The 19,954-nt window shown below is 41.0% G+C and overlaps 1 protein-coding gene across 4 annotated transcripts in view; it reads left to right on the top strand.

Moving 5' to 3' along the window:
* The window catches only part of Ccdc83 (coiled-coil domain containing 83), a 46,236-nt gene that overhangs the window by 20,186 nt on the left and 6,096 nt on the right, over nucleotides 1-19,954 (top strand). For all 4 annotated transcript variants that reach the window (XM_045145995.1, XM_045145996.1, XM_045145994.1 and 1 more), the window contains 4 exons: nucleotides 44-211; nucleotides 3,372-3,463; nucleotides 8,078-8,146; nucleotides 17,568-17,689. In XM_045145995.1, coding sequence (XP_045001930.1) covers nucleotides 44-211; nucleotides 3,372-3,463; nucleotides 8,078-8,146; nucleotides 17,568-17,689 — 451 coding nt within the window. The remainder of the gene's footprint in view (nucleotides 1-43; nucleotides 212-3,371; nucleotides 3,464-8,077; nucleotides 8,147-17,567; nucleotides 17,690-19,954) is intronic.

Here is a 19,954-nt window from a genome sequence, read left to right as displayed (position 1 = left end):
GCAAAGACAATAGAAATGGTGTGTCTTGTTTTCTTTCCAACAGATATGCGTGTACAAATAAGTAATGCTGAGAAATCATTTCTTCAGAAACTCGGTGAAAAGGAATATTGGGAGGAGTACAAGAATGTAGGGAGCCTACAACATGCTAAACTCATTGCCTCCTTACAAAATGACATCAAAAAAGTTAAAGACAATGCACACAGAATGTCAGGTCAGTGGCAGCAGAGCTGGTTCAAGTTCAACAACAGAGGCCCAGAGGGTGTTCATTCACTCAAGAGGCATACTCCCTAAATCATTCACTACCCTTCTTTGTCAACACAACCAGCTGTGAACCTGCAGAAGGCAGGGCTTCTGCACACGTGTGGAGCAGCAGCAGTACCGAGGCTGGGGGCCCAAGCAAAAGCGGTTATCAAACTCTAAGGACAGTATGTCCCCTGCATCAAAGGAATGCAGGTGCAGTGTCTTTGGAGATAGGGAAGGAGACTTCAGAGAACCTACGCAAACCCTCCCGTGACAGAGTGTGGTCCAACAGTCAGCCTTGGATGCTAATGAGGACCAGGCATGAGACATGGGCTTGAGACAGTGTCAGTCAGGTGAATGACTCCCAGCAGGCTGGCTGAAAAAAGACACAGAGCTTAAGATGGGGAAGGTAGAATGTCAGAAAGCAAAGGTGGCCCGCGCAGCCTGGACTTAGCTCCTCAGCAGTGATTGCATTAGACTGGTCATCTGAGCAGCCAGAAGTCTTGTAGCATAAACCCAATCTCCTAAATTCCCACTTGTAGTGGCAAGCTTCTAGGGAATTTTGCACACCCCTACTTGCTTTGTAAAGTCACCAGGCTACAAGGAGCACCACGTGAAAGGGCAGCAATGAGATTTTCACAATTGACCTTGTTTACTTGCTTAATCTGGTTTCATAAGAAAAACGGGCCGCAGCATGCTTTATGGAGCTCAGAGCAGTGCCAGATGTTAATATTGCCTTCTCGGTATTAATATGAAACTTCACTCAAAGTGTATAGGTAATCCTTTATTTTTGTAATTTATAGCAAAGAGTTAATATTTTAATATCATCAAACTCCAGGTTTTATGGTTTCTTTCAAATGCTAAGATTGAAAACCCTATTAGAGCTAAACTCCTGACACATTGCAACTTTTAGATTGTTCTGTTTAAGGATCAAATAACTAGCATTGACCTGATGGGCTAGGGCCTGAATTAAAAGAAGAAATTCCATCTAGAAATAAATAAATAAATTCCATCTGGATGAAACTGGGGCATTAAATATTGTGATAACTTCAAAGGCAAGTAAGAAAATGATAGGCTGGTAGGTGCACATGTGTAGTCGGGCGTGATGCAGGCTTGCATTCCTCATATTTCACACATCTAGTTAGACTAGTTCTCCAAACCTGATGGCCTCTTCGCTCATGACACAGCCTCAGTCAGACCCCGTTGGTCCAGCCTTGTTTTAGGCCCTGTCTGGACCCTGTTTTCTGGTGGCTCCACAGTGGGATGAACTCTCCTTTCTTTTTGCTTCCACTTCTCCATTGCACTTGTATTTGCTGCTACAACCCTCGTGCTGAAGCCTCAGATCACTGCCCACCAAAGACCAGAAATCTGCCACACTGTTCACCAAAACATTGTTCAAATTGTGTTGAGGAACACGGTACCACAAAGATATGTAAGAGTCGTTTTTACAGAATCTCCAACTAGCAGAGGAAGCTCACACCAATGTAAAGTTGTCTAGGTGAGGGCTGAGTGACCTGCCTAGCTCCCTGGCTCCCTGTTGGAAGAACAAACCTGAGATGTCCTTCCAAACAGCCTGACAGCCCAGAGCTTTGCTTTGGTCTACTAAGAAAATTTCTGCTTTTTCCAGCAGGTCCTACAGCACTCTTAGCATATCTTTGTTCAGTAATAGAATAAATTAAATAAGACTGGGGACTTATCCAGAAATCAAGAAAACATGATTTTCAACATTACTTCTATGGGAAATACATTTTGACTTTCAAATAGCTATTGTGCATATGTCATGAATAAGGCACAACTTATGGAGACATGGAGTACAGATACTATATAATAAAGCACAACTAGTTGACTACTATGGTCTGATTAGCTCCTTTATAGTCAATGCTGATTACAACGTTAGTTAGACCACTCCAATGTTCCCTCCTCAGAACAGCTCTCTGATGCCCTATGAAGCTGTTCATTATGCTCGCCACCTCCTGACGAGTGCTGTTCTTGTAATCTAGCTTGCTCACTGGAACATACAGGTTATAAGGGCAGAGGCCGTTGTCTTACTCTGCAGTAATATCAGCACATAAAGAGCGTGACAACTAGTTTTGAAAATAGTTATTTAATTATGTAGCTTTGTTTCTTTCTGCTCTCTGATGCAGCCTTAATGTCGCTGTGTTCTATTTTCCATAAAAAGGAGCATTGATTATATGATTTCAAGCATTCTTTTAAGGTCTAAAATTTTAATTTTTTGCCATCTCACCCATGACATTTTAAAAATTGTATTTATTTGTTTGCAAGCAGAGAGAGATAGAAAAGGGATAGAGAGAATGGGTGCACCAAGGCCTCTAGCCACTGCAAATGGACTCCAGATGCATGTGCCACTTTGTGTATATGGTTCTACATAGGTTCTGGGGAATCGAACTCTGGTTGTTAGGTTCTGCAGGCAAGCACCTTAACCAATGAGCAATCTCTCCAGCCCACCAATGACTGGTTTCTTTTTGTTTGTTTGCTTGTTTGGTTTTGGTTTTTCATGGCAGGGTCTTGCTCTCTAGCTCAGACTGACCTGAAATTCACTATGTAGTCTCAGGGTAGCCTCGAACTCACAGCAATCTACCTACCTCTGCCTCCCGAGTGCTGGGATTAAAGGCGTGCGCCACCATGCCCACATTTTTGAGCATAAGCATATGCAGCAGGGCTGGGAATCTTGTACTTCACCCCCAGCATGGACTCGGGTCTTCTGCCTCCCAGCTGTCTTCCCCTTCCGCTCCTCACTCTGTTCCCTGCATGGAACCCATGGTAGGAACACTCGAGATCTAATTAGATGAGGTCAAATGTACATGACGCAACCCAGATCATGAAATCTTCTTTGTATTTCTGATGTGGAGTCAGACAGATTATCATACAAATATCAATGTTTAAGATCTCCCCTGTGCAGAGACAGCCCTTTGAAAATACAAATATCTTAGATGAATTCCCATTATTGGAGCATTTCTTCTAATAGAAGAAACTAGATGTATCAGAAAAATATATTCTTGAGAATTTAGAAAAAAATGTGTGTAGAAGGGAGAAATGAGGATTATGGATGGTGAAATTCTCTAACATTATAGTATTACCTAATAATTAACACTTGTAATTTCTTTCTAAAGAACAGTATAAACTGACTTTGGAAGATGCTAAGAAGAGAATAAACAGAGAAACACTATTTCAACTGGACCAAAGGAAGGAATGGTCCACACAGGTATAAGTCTGTTTTCTTTCTTTAATTGTTGTTTGTTTGTTTTTTGAGGTAGAGTCTCACTCTGGCCCAGGCTGACTTTTTAAAAATTATTTACTTACTTATTTGTTTATCTGCAAGGACAGCAAGAGCCAGAGAGAGAGATAATGGGTACACCAGGGCCTCGAGATACTGCAAACAAACTCTAGATGCATGCACCACTTTGTGCATCTGGCTTCATGTGGGTACTAGGGAATCAAACCTAAATTCTTAAGCTTTTTTTTTTTTTTAAAAAAAAAAAAAAAAAACCAAACCAGCTAAGCCATCTGTCAATTTTCTTAGAACTTTCCCCTTGTTCTTTCATGTTCATTTATTATTGTGGTCAACAATGTGGGACATGATGGCACACATCTATAATCCCTGTACTTCAGGATGATCATGAGTTTTGGGCCAGTCTGAGCTACATAGCCAGACCTTGTCTCAAGCAAAAAAGTAAAAGTAAGTTTAAAAATCAAAACAAAAGCCAGTGTGGTGGTGCACACCTTTAATTCCAGCACTCAGGAGGCAGAGGTAGGAGGATTGCCGTGAGTTTGAGGCCAACCTGAGACTCCATAGTGAATTCCAGGTCAGCCTGAGCTAGAGTGAGACACTACCTTGAAAAAACAAAAAACAAAAAAAAAAAAAAAAAAGATTAGGCTGCATCTCAGTGCTAGAGTACTTGCATAGCATGTGCAAAGCCTGGGTTTGATTCCAGCAGCACAAGTACAACAGTGCAAACAAAAAACACCCTAGCGTTCTGAAGCTCTGCAGCTTCAAGGTGCTAGGGTCTACCACTTACTACATTTATAACTGAACTTGTTTCTTCATTTAACTGGGCTTTTGTTTATAGAAGAGTTAACTATAATATTTACCTTAAAGACAGTGTGAGGACAAAGTCAGATTATTTAAGTAGCAAAGTGTCTCATAAGGAGCAAGTAAATTCCTGTTCAGTTATTTTTATAAAAGATTCTTATTTTATTTATTTGAGAGAGAGAGGGAAAGAAAGAGACAGGGAGAGAGAGATAGAGAGAGAGAGAGAATGGGCATGCCAGGGCCTCCAGTCACTGCAAACAAACTCCAGATGCATGTGCCACCTAGCACATCTGGCTTATATGGGTACTGAAGAAACGAACCTGGGTCTTAAGGCTTTCCTGGCAAATGCCTTAACAGCTAAGCCATCTCTCCAGCTCTGTTCAGTTATCTTAAAAGCATATGACTATAACAAAATATTTAAAATAAATGTTTTGAATGCAATATAATTCATCTAAACGGCATTTCTTATGTATCTGAAGTTAATACTCTACATATTGTTGGTTAACCCTCTATATTGTTGGTACTATGTTGTTGTTGTTTTCGAGGTAGGGTCTCACTCTAGCCCAAGTTGACCTGGCATTCACTCTGTAGTCCTAGGCTGGCCTTGAACTTACAGTGATCCTCCTACCTCTGCCTCTCAGAGTGCTGGGATTAAAGGAATGCACTACCATGTCTAGATTATTGTTGGTACTTTAAAAGTTTGGGAGACAAAACATTCTAAGTCATATGTATTTTCTCATTACTTTGTTTCACCCAAAATGTTTCACCTTTCACCTGCCCCCATGGTCCTTCTCCTGTATCCACACTTTCCTAAATTGAAAGGAATTAATGTCTATTCACAAAGGGCATCCTTTCTTCAGAGCCTCTGGTCTCTTTAACATCCGGTCTGGATTTCAGTTACAATTGTTTGTTTTCAGATGTCTTTATAGTGTTACTCTCTTTATGTGAACAATTTTTACTAATTTACATAAATGCAAAAAAGGATTATAGAAAACCAGTTAATGGTTTGGCTGTCTGTGCAATTGGGTTACTTCTTGAGTGAGTGTGACTAAATGGTGAAAGCAACTGATAAGATCCGATCATAATTAAGATAATTAAAAATGCATGTGTAGGGGCTGGGGAAATGGCGTAGGGGTTAAGGTATTTGTCTGCAAAGCCAAAGGACCTGAGTTTGATTCCCCAGGACCCACGTAAACCAGATGCACAAGGGGGCGCACGTGTCTGGAGTTCGTTTGCAGTGGCTGGAGGCCCTGGCACAACCATTTTCTCTCTCTGTCTGCCTCTTCCCCTCTCTCAAATAAATAAATGAAATTTTTAAAAATGTATACATAGGGCTGGAAAGATTGCTCAGTGGTTAAGGCACTTGCCTGCAAAGCCTGATGAGGGGGTTTGATTGTTTAGTACCCACGTAAAGCCAGATGCACAAAGTGGCACATGCATTTGGAATTCATTTACAGTGAGTTGCTCTGAGCCCTGGCACACCCATTCTCTCTGTCTCTCTTCTGTGTCTCTCTGATTGTAAAAAAATTTTTTTAAATGCTTATGTAAATCAAATAAGTATATAACTTCAAGTATATATTCTGAAGACTATTCCAAATGTTCTCCTAACTTGATAGTTAAATTTCCCAGCTTTTGTAAAAGCTGTGGTGACATACTGATGAGATGGAAGCATAGAGAAAATGACTTCATGGAGCAAATGGGAGAATCCATCTGCCCAGGAGATCTCTTTCAGATCATTGTTCATTATCATCTCACTGTACGTCCTGCTGACACACGTTCTGGAATGAGTTCTCCATCTACTAGCTGGTTCTTGCAGCAAACAGTTCCACTTCCATACTCCAGGGCTGTACAGCCTCAGCTGCATATCACCTGAGTACATTTTTAACCCTGTGTTGCCTAGGTCCTAAAGAAATGCTAGTGCTCTGGGATGTTGCTGAGGGTTGGAGGTTTTCCAAAGTTTAACTGAAGTTGAAACCACTATTCCACTATTAGGAAACTAAGCTACAAGCCCACTCATCTGTTAGGAACTGCTCCTGCTTCTGTTTAGCTGATAGTTTATGTTGGAGGAAACAAAGAGTTATTAGTTGCAGCTGGAACAGAAGAGCTCCTAGGAAGTATATATCTCCTCTTAAGTGAATAAACATGATTTAAAGATTTCTAACTGAAACTATTCCAAATAAATTTACCCTTAACTTACTTTATATTATTTCTGTTTATTATTTCCTCTAGAATATTTTTCTTAATTTCTCTCTTTTTAAGAGACCTTGGGGTCTGGAGGATGGCTCAGTGATTAAAGTTGCATGCCTGCAAAGCCTGCCAGCCCAGGTTCAATTCCCCAGCACTCATGTGAAGCTGGATGCAAGGTGGCACATGAATCGGTGATCCCAAGGCATACATGACAATATGCAGAGCCAGGAGAATCCAGAGCTCCTGAGCCAGCTAGACTGATGTTCGTTTGCAATCTGGCAATAGCCAGAAACCCTTTCTCAAAGAAGTTGTCCTGTGACCTCATCATGCACTCAGTGGCATACACACCCACATGCATGCATGCACACACACACAACAAATAAGTAAAATCTGGACAAAAGAAAGATTTTACATTCACTTACTGAATATTAAGTTTGCAACATGATATCCATGTAGAATCATCTAATAAAGAAATACAATGCCATCTACTACAAAATTCTTATGAGTGAGACTATAAATTTGAAGCTGGGAATATGGTTCAATGGTAGAGGGCTTGCTTAGAATATGTGAAACCTTACCCAATATCACAGAACAACAAAAAATGTTGTAAGTATCCAGGTAATTAAAAATAAATTTATAGGGCTGGAGAGATGGCTTCATGGTTAAGGCACTTGCCTGCAAAGCCTATGGACTCAGGTTTGATTCCCCAGGATCTACATAAGCCAGATGCACAAGTTGGCTCATGCATCTGGAGTTCGTTTGCAGTGGCTGGAGGCCGTGGCATTCCCATTCTCTCTCTCTCACCAATAAATAAATAAAAATATTTTAAAATAAATATTTTAAAATAAATAAATATTTATACTTTATAAAGTAAGTCTTTTCCTGATTTTTTTTTGTGTGTGTGTGTGAAATACCTCTCTCCCAGAAACTTTTTCTCTGCTTTATAGCCAGATATTCTGAAAGCATCTGCTCATTATGTTTGTAAGGATGTACTTGTTAGTACTGACATGTATAAATAAAAAAATAACAATTTAATCTGTTCATACTTTTGTTATCTATTGGGTTATATTGAATATAATCTTGAAGAATGGTGACTGCAGGCTAGCCATTTAAATTATGGAGCAGATCACTTTATGAGGGATTTTTACCATGATAGTCAGATTCAGTCACAATTGAAAGACAAATGTAAGCCAGGCACGGTGGCACATGCCTTTAATCCCAGCACTTGGGAGGCAGAGGTAGGAGGATCACTGTGAGTTCGATGCCAGCCTGAGACTACATAGTAAATTCCAGGTCAGCATGGGCTAGAGTGAGATCCTACCTCAAAAAAAAACAACAACAACAAAAAAAAAAGACAAATGTACAGGCACCTAGAAAGGGTTTACTTCTCCCCACCCCTGAGGTAGATGACATAAATCAGCAAAAACAATACAACAGGGTGGAAAAGAAGAAACAATGGAACCAAAGTTCTTATGTATATCCCCAAAGTAATTGCAAGACATCATTTAAATGTATGTTAAGATAAAGTATGTGCCACTGTCACCAAAACTGTGACTAACCATGTGACAACTCTTCCTTAATGCATAAATTTTCTTTTAGAATGCAATAAAGTACATTGACAGGAGCAACTATAGAGAGATCTGGGAGAATGACTGGCTAAAAAAAGAAGTAAGTAGAATTTATCAAAATCATATTTCTTTCCACATTTCTTTGAACTGGAAATGACTTAACTATAAAATTGAATAGGAAAAGCATGGGACTTTAGTTGACATAAAGGAAAACTGAGTGAAATTCTAATCGTATGGTAAACTGTTACACATTTATCATATATCATTTCCATGGTAACCAGAAAGAACACTGAGATTACAATCCTCACAATACGCTGAAATGTGCACTTTCTTCTGTGTTCTGATGGATCTGCCTTTCTCTGAGCCTGCTTCCTCCTTTAGAAATGTGTTCAGTCTTTTAGACTTCCTTTCCTCCGCCTGACCTCCAGGACAGTCCTTGATTAACAGAGCAGAGGGCTTATATTACCTTAAAGCCCTGCTTCCTTTGGCCCCTCCCCATCAGCTGGGGAGAAGTCCTCCTGGTCCTCTCTCTCTACTAGAGACTACTGCATGGCTTGCTCTATCTGGTCTTTTGGATTTTGGGGGGAGGAGCAGAGGGATTAAGGTAGGGTCTCACTCTAGAGAGGCTGACCTGAAATTCACTATGTAGTCTCAGGCTGGCCTTGAACTCACAGCATTCCTCTACCTCTACCTCCCGAGTGCTGGAATTAAAGGCATGTGCCACCATGCCTGGCTGGTCTTTTGGATTGTGTTGCAGTCCATACCAAACTCACAGTACAACTATTTTCCTATGTTCAAGATGTCTCTGAAGCCCCATATCTCACCCCATCTGATCTTCTTACACCTTCTCAAGAGCACACAGGAACCTCTGAGCCAGGTGTCTCCTTAAACTCAATGTGTGCCTGTCTCCCTGTGCCAGTGTGGCAGGACTGCTCTCCTGGATGTGGTCATGAGAGGACTTCAGGTTCTCTCATGGTCCACACTGTCAGCACTTTGAGCTGGATCATGCACATTATCCATGCTGGTCCCTTGTCCTTATCATTGTGTCCTTATTCTCATCTGCCAAGAAAACTCCCAGCTCTTCCTTTAGGCACAGATTTTGATGACCAACTTCCACATGAATCATTGTGTAGCTCCCTCAGGAAGTCATGAGAGCTCCTTCCCAGTGTTCTCTTACGCCACTGAATTCTTGCTGAAAGATGTTGAAATTGTCTGTTTATTCATCTGTGTCCTTAATACATAGAGCAGGCTGTGTCTCTTCATTTGTGGTGTCTGATATGTAATCTGTGCTTATAATATTAACAAAGTAAATGAATGTTAAAGAATGCCAGTAAAGCCAGGCGTCATGGTATACGCCTTTAATCCCAGCACTCAGGAGGCAGAGGTAGAAGGATTGCTGTGAGTTTGAGGCCATCCTGAGACTACATAGTGAATTCTAGGTCATCCTGAGCTAGAGGGAGACACTACCTTGGAAAACAAAGAAACAAAACAAACACAAAAAAGAATACCAGTAATTATAGATGCACTCATAATAGGGATGAATTATATATATAGTTTGAGTCTGCATAAAGGAAGTACTTCCTAAAACTTTCATGACTTATTTTGTGGTTCAGGATGGCAGACTGGGGTTGGAAAGATTGCTTAGCGGTTAAGGCCTGCGAAGCCTAAAGTCCCATGTTCGACTCTCCAGATCCCACATAAGCCCCATGCACAAAGGTGAGGCACACGCAAGGTCACACATGCCCACTAAGTAGAGCAGGTGCATGAGTTCAACTTCAGTGGCTGAGGCCCTGGTGTGTCAATTCTCTCTCTCCCTCTGTCTCTCTAAAAGAAAAAAAAATTAAAGATGGCAGACAGCATCTTGTCTCTCATAAGGTGCCCTGAAATAAAATTATAGCAGTTCAAGAAGGAATCCATCTACAAAGAGAAGAGGGAGGAGTTAACTAGCAGGTGATATTCCAACAGTATTTTGGCAAGAAAAAAAAAAAAGCAGGTGTGAAAGCATGTTCTTGGATGAAACTAGAAGATAACATTTGGTCCAGATGCTATAAGTGTGCTACAAAGGGTATGCAAAAATCAATCTGTTTTAGGAAGCACCAGAAAGTCTACTCAGAGTCTGTGGGTACTGTAGATGTTAGGAATGGGAGCAGGAGTAGAAAACAAGAGTGTTATTGATCTTCATCAATAAGCGTCCTTGGGACCCACCACCACTTCCCTCACACACAACCAAAGCAATTGCTCTTGGAGTAGGGACCTGTAGGTTGTGCTCTGAGAATACCGAGATGATCTGGTAATTTTTAGTATAAACATTAGACATTACTATGCAGAAATAGAGTTCCCATCATAGCATTTAGGAGGCCACGATTTCTGTGTTCTCATCCCCAAATACAATGTCAGTCCACCTATGTGACATACTGTCTGTCCCTAGTTAACTTTCCCATTCAGAGCAGAAACATGAAAACAGACCTTCTTACACAGTGGTAGAGAAAATCAACACTGTTCCCCTGACCTTTCTTAAATGTGAGTAAACCATGATGGACCACCAAGCACAACAAAGGAGAAAAAAACAACTGAACTAACAATCAAGTAGAAGCCAATGATCTAATAAAAGCTGGATTGAATGATGGGGGAGGGGGACTCAGGGGATTGAAATGCCTCTTAATAATATTAAAAATTTGAGAAGGCAGTTTACTTAGAAAACAGAATGCTTTTCAGACAAAAATAATCAAATATAAAATAAGATCCAGGGCTGGAGAGATGGTACAGTGGTTAAGGCACTTGCCTGCAAAGCCTGAGGACCCAGATTCAATTCCCCAGTACCCATGTAAAGCCAGATCACAAGGTGGCATATGCATCTGGAGTTTGTTTGCAGTGGCTAAAGGCCCAGGGGCACCCCATTCTCTCACTTTCTTTTTATTTCTCTCTCTCTCTCTGCCTCTGTCTCTCAAATTAATTAATTAAAAAAATTTTTAATGATCCAGAATACAATCAGCATGAAGAGGACAATATAAGAAAGAGGGGGAAGAGCACTATGCAAGATATGCAATAAAAAGGGATATTTAAAGAGGATTATGCAGAAAGATAAAGCAGGAAGAAGGGCCCCATCTAGGAAATAATATAAAAATCCTTGGGAGCTAAAAAGGCATAAATTTTCAAAACACCAAGAACAAAAGGGGAAATCGTACAACTTTAGGGAGGAAGGTAGTGGGTTAGGAAGGAAGCTAACTGTAAAGGAATAAGCACAAAACTGACACTCAGTTTCTCAGTAACAAAGTTCAGATGGAAAGTTATTTTAAACTTGGAATTCTATATATAACTAGGTTAAGTACAAAAATAAAGCTATTTTCAGAAATCCAAGAGCTCACAATATTGACTTTTCTATCTTCCTCATGAATTTACAAGGTAGTAAACTGAGTAAAAGAAAAACAGGAGAGACCCTACCTCAAAAAAAGAAAGAAAGAAAGAAAGAAAGAAAGAAAGAAAGAAAGAAAGAAAGAAAGAAAGAAAAAACAGGAAAGGCTGTACTTCCCAATATGCCAGGAAAGAAATATCTGAGAAAGATAATTGTGTTCTGGGCCTTAAAAGTATCCAGATTGAAAATGATGTCACTTCTAGGCTCCAAACCCACATATTCAACAACAATCTGCAGCTCCATCTAACCACACCAGACGTCTCTCCACCTTCCCCTTCCCTTCAAACTGCCTCTCCCAGTGAAGGATCATCTGGTCACCCAAAGCCACACAGTAGCTCGCACATGTCCTTATCAGTACCTGCATCCAGAAGGCCTCTATAAGTCCCGCAGATTTTACCTCCCATCACTTTTAATTTGCTTCCTGGCCATTGCTCTAGCCCTGGCTCTCATCTAATTCCCACAACTAGAAAACATGCCTTCCTCCATTTCCTCTTCTTAATCTAGAAACTTCTTCCTTCACATGAGCTCAGAGACACATGTTTAAAACATCAACATGATCATGTACATTTTCTGAAGTCAGTTCAGAAGTGCCAGGGGACACAGAAGAGAGTCTCCTGGAGAAGGCGGTTAGGTGCACATGGTGTGCCATGCAGACAGGTTGAGACTCTACCTAGTGGTGATGATCACTCAGCTTTTCACTAACAGCTGAGTTTCTGGGTCCTGAGCAGGACCTTAGGCATAGCCAATTACCCTTCCTCTCCTGACAGGTCCCTTCCATATAGAAAAGTAGCCATCCTCCTCTGCTTTAAGAAGTGCTGTCTGGGGCTGGAGAGGTGGCTTGGCGGTTGAGCGCTTGCCTGTGAAGCCTAAGGACCCCGGTTCGAGGCTCAGTTCCCCAGGTCTCACATTAGCCAGATGCACAAGGGGGCGCATGCGTCTGGAGTTCTTTTGCAGAGGCTGGAAGCCCTGGTGCGCCCATTCTCTCTCCCTCCCTCTATCTGTCTTTCTCTCTGTGTCTGTTGCTCTCAAATAAATAAATAATTTAAAAAAAAAAAAGAAGAAGAAGTGCTGTCTGTGCGCACAATGTGGTGGCTCACACCTTTAATCCCAGCACTCGGGAGTCAGAGGTAGGAGGATCACCTTGAGTTCAAAGGCCAGCCTGAGACTACATAGTTAATTCCAAGTCAGCCTGAGCTAGAGTGAGACCCTACCTCCAAAAACAAAAAACAAAAAGGAAAGAAAGAAAGGAAAAAGAAAATAAATAAATGTCTGTGAAACAAAACTCACTATTTTTGAGAGAACTCACTGCTAACTGTGCATGAGTTTTACAAGGAAGCTGGTCTTCTGTGATTCTCCAAAGTCCTTCTTTATCACTAATTTGTGTCCTCAGCTTTGGACCAGTTGGCACTTCAAACTCAGTATGTCTATGGTGGGACTTGTTATATTCCTTATTCAATTTTCTCTTTTTCATTGTTATCCTGTTTGACTGAGTGGAGTCTTTTCATGGTGTTGACAGCTATCCTTTTTTGTGTGTACTGGGTATTGAACCTGGGACCTTTCGCATGCTAGGCAAGGGCTTTACCACTGAGCTATATTCCCAGCTATTTTCTCCTTTGCTTCTCCTCCTCCTCCTATTATTTATTTATTTATTATTGATACTTACAGATGGGATTACAGGCCTGTGTCACTAGGACAAGTGTGACAACACCCTGTAAAATGCCTTTATAAAGTCATGGTAAAGACAGCTCATACTATTCCCACCAAGCATGCAGGATGAACTTCTATTTAAAACAAAGTATCAATAATTTGTTTAAAAATTAAAAAGCCAAGGTTGGTTGATAGAGTATTGGGGAGAAATTCTTATACTTTTATTATACATAATAGCTATTCAATTCTTAATTTCATTATAGGTCTTATGTTTAGGGGAAACAATTACAAAAATACATATTTAACTGATAAGAAAGACTGTATTGATGCCCTTATTATTTCTGTTAAAGACACAAATTGTGTTTTTCTTGGTATTACTCTTTATTTCTCATAAACAACCCAATGGAAATAAAAGGGAAAAGGTCAAGTTTAATTGAATCATTGAAAAACCAACTGAGTAATAAAGGATAAATCATCATAAGGAAATTCAATAGATTTAATTTCTCTGTTTCAAAAACCAGTTAGCGTTATTAAATTTACTCACAAAATTAATGACAACTCTTTCTTAATATAAATATTATCACAATACTCAGAAATTGCCCAGAAACAGAACAATTGAGTCAATTAATTTCTTTGAAGAAGTATTGTTAATTATGGGGCTCTTGAGAGCAGTTCTCTCCATTCCACTGTCTCTCAGCAATAACCTAAAACAGAGATCTCTAGGCCAAACATGGAGCTGTCTTGTTGCACCATTTCTGTTACTGGTTTCTTTTAGCATGCTTCTTAGGAAAATGAAGAACAATGGAAAACCAGGGCTGGTAAGGTGGCTCAGCAGTTAATGGCACTTGCTTACAACGCCTGTCAGCTCAGGTTCAATCACCCAGCCACCCATGGATGTTGGATGTTCATTTGCTACAGCAAGAGACCTTAGCATGTGCATGTGTGCATGTATACACACATGCAAATAAACAAATACTTTAAAAGGAAAGGCAAAGAAACCAGGCAAGGGGATTCAAGGAGCTGCTAATCAATTTCAACAGAAGACATAGAGCCAATGTGGATGTTTCAAAGGAAAATTTCAAGAATGTATATTTTATCAGGGTCTGACTTAACATAGTTTAAGTGATATTTTCTAGCCTGGCATGGTGGCACACACCTTTAATCCCAGCACTTGGGAGGCAGAGGTAGGAGGATTGCTGTGAGTTCAAGGCCAGCCTAAGACTACATAGTGAATACCAGGTCAACCTGGGCTGGAGTGAGACCATACTTCAAACTCCCCATCTCCCCCCTGCCAAAAAAGTGGCCTTTTCGAATTTCTATATACCTTTATTATGTATTTTGAGGAAAATTGTTTTCTTTCTTTTCCAAACCTTATTCATTATCTTATCCCAGAAATTTAATAGTATTTGCATGATTATGAAAAGGAATTAGTTTTCATTTCCCTACTATTTTAAAAGGCTGGAGAGAGAGAACAGTTGATGAGAACAATTCTTACTGCTCTGGAGAAGGAGGTGATGCCAGAGGATATCCACAGCCTGGAAAACTAGATGTAACTCCCCAAAGGGGAGCTTATTCTCAACTTTGGAAAGAGATCAAGAACTATGTGCACTGCCTCCAAAGCATGCCAAGCCCTTAGGCCAAACATACCCAAATGTTCTATTATTTTTCTTTGCTTACAACCAAACTATAATTTATTCCTCATCCTTTGACAATCATAATTTTTTTTCCTTAAGGCATTCAAGTTCGTAATCAACTTAATATGAATCCTAAAACACCAACCCCTGGCTTTCTGGTTGAGTATTATGGTCCTGAATGGTTTCACTAAGTTGCTCGAGGCAGGTTAATAACATATGCCTTTTTTTCTAACCCCAAGCCACCAGCAGGTCTAATCCTTTCCTGGGACATGGAGGCTGTTTCTGGTTGTCCATGTGGTTTTGTTCTTTGTGTTATAAGCCGCCCTGTGGCACCTTCGTGTGCCTGTATGTCTACCTCATAAGCTTGCACCTGAAAGGATTCACATGTTTTAATAAATGACTAGTGAGGTGTGTACATGTGGCAATAGTCCAAATTCTTCAAGATTCCAAAATATAAATAACAAAGCAAAAGTGGTCAGTTTGTTCTGCACTTGTGGTAACTCCTGACTAGAAGTACTGAGTTTAAGCTCATCTCATCCCCTGAGAACACATTCCTTGCTCCTGCTTGTCTTTCTGTTATTCTTACCTGTCTGCCCCTGTTTTATATTCAGAGTTCTAATTCTGCTCTCCTGATCTCTCCCCATGAGCACCTGCTGCTCTGCGCCTGTGTAACTACTCATGCTGGTAGGAGTTGATAGAGATTGAGTATCAGTCTACAGTGTGTTCTTCCCACTGCTAAGCCTTTAAAAAAAATTTTTTTTAACAGATAAAGGCTTATTTTAGTTACTGACCTTTGTGATCATTCAGCAAGTTGCTATGTGCTGAAAGGAGAGGGGAGCTTCATTCTTGTCGCTTCCTCCTTGGATAGCATCATCATGAATGCCTCCTTCTTGACCTGGAGGCACTTTCCTGGCCTCAGACCTGCTCACCTCAGTCTGGTCAGCGAGGAGCTTCCTGCGGGCCCTGTTCACCTCGGACTGTAGGCGTGGTCCATGAGATTTGCTTGCTTATGAACATTCCCCTTCACCTTCAGATACAGCACGCGGTACATGTAGAGGTCCATCTTCAGAGATTCACAGTACCTCCTGAGAAGCCTACGCAAGATCCTCTCACTTCTCCCTTCCTGGATGCTTAGGCATTCACAGGACCACATACCCACATACTGTGCCCATGTGCCTGTGAGCCAATGTGGTTTTTGGATGTGGAGCCCAGGAATGGTCAGAATCTTGTGGATGATCAACCTATCTTTGATCAGCTTCTGCACTGGCTAACAGCAGTTGGCATTCGTGATGTCATGGGGCTCATTGGGGTCCAAGAGGCAAGCCTCTTTGGAAGTGTGCACATACTCGTGGCTGCCCCATCTTCTTTAGACAAACCCTCCCAAAGGTACTTAAGGGCTGATGATAATTACTTCAACGAACATGACAAATTTTGTTCATATTTTGAGGTAGTCATAGTTTTTTGAGTTAGTCATAATTTTTCAGTAAACATTGATAGAGTCTGCTCTGACTAGCAATGACTTGCCATCATGGAGAGGATAAAAACTAGGTTGTTTAGCACAGTTTACTCCTCCCTAATTGTCCAGTTCCTCTCCTCTTTCTCCCCACTCCACTTGCATGCACACACTAATGCATACATTAGTGAATACATGTATGATATGTATGCAATCACTGTGCCATCAAACATGTGATTCCTTCTCCCTAGAAGATACCATCTTGTGTATGCATAGAGAATCCATACTTGGCAAGACCCAGATTACATCTAACCTGGTATCTCTTCTGTAAATTCTTTTATCCTAGTATCTGAAAAACTGGTGTGTGTCTCTTCCTATAGTAGCTGGACAGCTTTGATTATGGTGTGTGTGTGTACGTGTGCATGTGTGTGAGTACATGTGCACATGTGTTTGAATGTAGAGGCCAAAGGTTGACACTGGATACTTTCCTTGATGGATGTCCACATTATTTACTGAGGCAGGTCTCTCACTTGAGCTCAGAACTCGCTGATTCAGTGAGTCCAGCTAGCCAACTTGCCCCAAGGATCCTATCTGTGCCTTCAGCACACAGGGCTTACAGGCAGCCTCCATGCCCACCCAGCATTTACATGGCTGCTGGAGGTCTGGGCTCAGGTCCTCATCCTTGCATAGCAAGAGCTTTGCCAACTGAGCCATTTCCCCCTCATGATATCCTTGTTTTCTCTTTTCATCAGCATCTCCCACCAGGCTAAGAGATGCCAGGAGGTTATTGCATCTTGCTCCCAAAGTATGCTTTTAACATACAACAAATATTAGTACAACTGTATAAATGAATTAACAAATATTTCATGTACCTGACATTTCTAAGAACTACTCTAGGCTCAAAGAGAACATAATTATGTAATAGTGGTGGATAGAAAGGGCCTCTTTCTGAAAATACATACACAACCACACACATGTGTAAATTATTCCAGTGTTACTAGCTTTTATTATGTTGTTTATAATCACCTGTGGGTCATTTAGAAACCAACATGCCTTATTGCTAAATTAACTAACTTTGTTTTCAATCTCTGCCTCTATCTCATATCAAAGTTCAGCAGCGCTTCTGAAGGGCAGAAAAAAAGACAACCTCTCTTCCGAAATAACTGCCTATCTCTAAAACAAGTTCTGCTCATGGCCTAGGAATAGTCCTACCTGGTCCTTCTTACCAAGAAAGGGCTAAGTGACCCCAGTAATAAATAATGCATGATAGACCACCCCCCACAGGCAAATGGACTTTAGGAGTTGAGGTGGCTGTAGAGACTCCAGTGAGTTTCGTCAGTAAGTACTAACACCTACCTTCCTCTTCTACAAACAGATTGTCATTCACAGGAAAGAAGTGGAAGAATTAGAAAATTCAATTCATCGGCTGGAAGAAGAAAATCTGCTACTTATTGAGCAATTATTCAACTGTCGACTTGTGGATCTCAAAATACCCAGGTGAAATTCATTAACAGTTCTAGAAAGTATTTTGAAGACATTGGATCTTTAAAAATTCAGCTTATGGGGCTAGACAGATGGCTCAGTGGTTAAAGCACTTGCCTGCAAAGCCAAAGGACCTAGGTTTGATTCCCTAGGACCCCTATAAGCCAGGTGCACAAGGTGGTGCATGTGTTTGAAGTTTGTTTAGAGCAGCTAAAGGCCCTGGTGCACCCATTCTCTCTATAGGCCTCTTTTTATTTTATTTTTATTTATTTATTTGAGAGATCTCAAATAAATTTTAAAAATAATTTTCAAAATGTTGTCTTGTCAAAAGGAAGTTTGGCCAGGCATGATTGCTCTCCAGCACTGAGTGGCTGAAGAAGAGGGTCCTCCATAAGCAGTGCTCAGCCAGTCTGAACCAGAGTGCACGTGACCATGCTCAAAACCAACAGACGTGAATAGCTTTGTTCTCTAGTGCTTCTGCTAGATTACAGTAGGCAAAAAACAAAACAACAACAGCAACAACAAAAAGTTCATTAACTGGCCATGATGAGAGATGGGATTATTGCTACTAAGCACTGGTACAGTGTGAACCTTGGCTTATTTTTTTTTTTCACAAGTCAACTAGTGAAAATAGCAAACACTTAACATACATTTCTCAACGTCACAGTGCAACAGAAGGCATTGAGAGCTAGCACAGGGAGAGGGTTTTCACATTTTGGGAAGGTTCTTGGGAGAGTTCTGGCTTCTGGTTACCTTTTGCACTGTAGAATTACTTCCTCTGATGAAATAGTCAAACTACTTTGGAGACATAGAAAACAGGACTTCAACTCACATCTGTTACCATACAGGAGAAATCAGATCTAAATATCATTCTGGCTTTGTGTTTTAGATTAGCTGTTGTTTTCTTACCTAAGCTCTCCCCCACCAAAAATTCGAGGTAAGGTCTCACTCTGGTCCAGCCTGACCTGGAATTCACTATGTAATCTCAGGGTGGCCTTGAACTCATGGTGATCCTCCTACCTCTGCCTCCCTGAGTGTTGGGATTAAAGGTGTGTGCCACCGTGCTCGGCTCTAGATCATTTAATATATTTGATTCATTTATTTGAGAAAGAGCAAAAGAGAGGCAGAGAAAGAGAGAAAAAAAAAGGTGGATACAAGTAAGTGGTAGGGTCTTTGTTTGCTAGGCTTGAGTGATAGCTGTCAAATACAGGTTAGAGGATTTGAGAGATGGCTTAGTGGTCAAGGTGCTTGCCTGTGAAGTCTGAGGATATCATATTGAGTCCTCAGGTCCCATAAACCAGACGCACAGTGACACAAGCATGTAAGGTCACACATGCACACAAGGTGGTGCATGCATCTGGAGTTTGATTGTAGTGGCTGGAGGCCCTGGCATGCCCATTTTCTCTATTTCTCTTTCTCTCTTTCTCTCTCTCACCCTCAGTATAGAAAAACAGGCCAGACTGTTGGGCTTGCCTCAAAAAATTTTTAAATTAAAAAATATATATGGGGCTGGAGAGATGGCTTAGAGGTTAAGTGCTTGCCTGTGAAGCCTAAGGACCCCGGTTCGAGGCTCGGTTCCCCAGGTCCCACGTTAGCCAGATGCACAGGGGGTGCACGTGTCTGGAGTTCGTTTGCAGAGGCTGGAAGCCCTGGCGCGCCCATTCTCTCTCTCTCCCTCTACCTGTCTTTCTTTCTGTGTCTGTCACTCTCAGATAAGTAAATAAAAAAATGAACAAAAAAAATATTTAAAAAAAAGATATATATGTGTAGATTAGAGAAAATGTGAGCTGAATATGCAGTTTAGTTGACAGCATGCTTACCTAGCATGTGCAAGGCCCCAGGTTCACATAATCAGGACTTTGTGGAACGTGTTTCATTGAGGAGATGAAAGTAGAGAGTCAAGGCCATCTTTGGATACACAGGTAGGGGAGTTTGCAGCCAGCCTGGGATATATGAGACACTATCACAAATAAATGAATAAAACAACACACACACACACACACACACACACACACACACACACGCACGCACACAAAACAATCAGGAAATGGTGTGGTCTGTCAGCGAGAAAAGGAAGGGCAGACAAGAGGCCATGTCTCTTCGTCTGCTGTGTGCTTCGTTTTGTAGGCTTCTCAATGCTATCAGGACTCCAGCTCCACATTCCCATCCAACCTCTCATTCTTGGCATCTGCTGCTGCTATTGTCGTTATCTAATCATTTCTAATCCCTGACAGTTGTTGCTAGTGTGTGGCTTCTAACCACCTGTCCTCTGTTCTTAAC

The sequence above is a fragment of the Jaculus jaculus genome, chromosome 3 (genome assembly GCF_020740685.1).
Source record: "Jaculus jaculus isolate mJacJac1 chromosome 3, mJacJac1.mat.Y.cur, whole genome shotgun sequence".
NCBI lineage: Eukaryota > Metazoa > Chordata > Mammalia > Rodentia > Dipodidae > Jaculus > Jaculus jaculus.
Note: the sequence above shows the minus strand (reverse complement) of the source record. Positions and strands in the feature narration are given on the sequence as shown.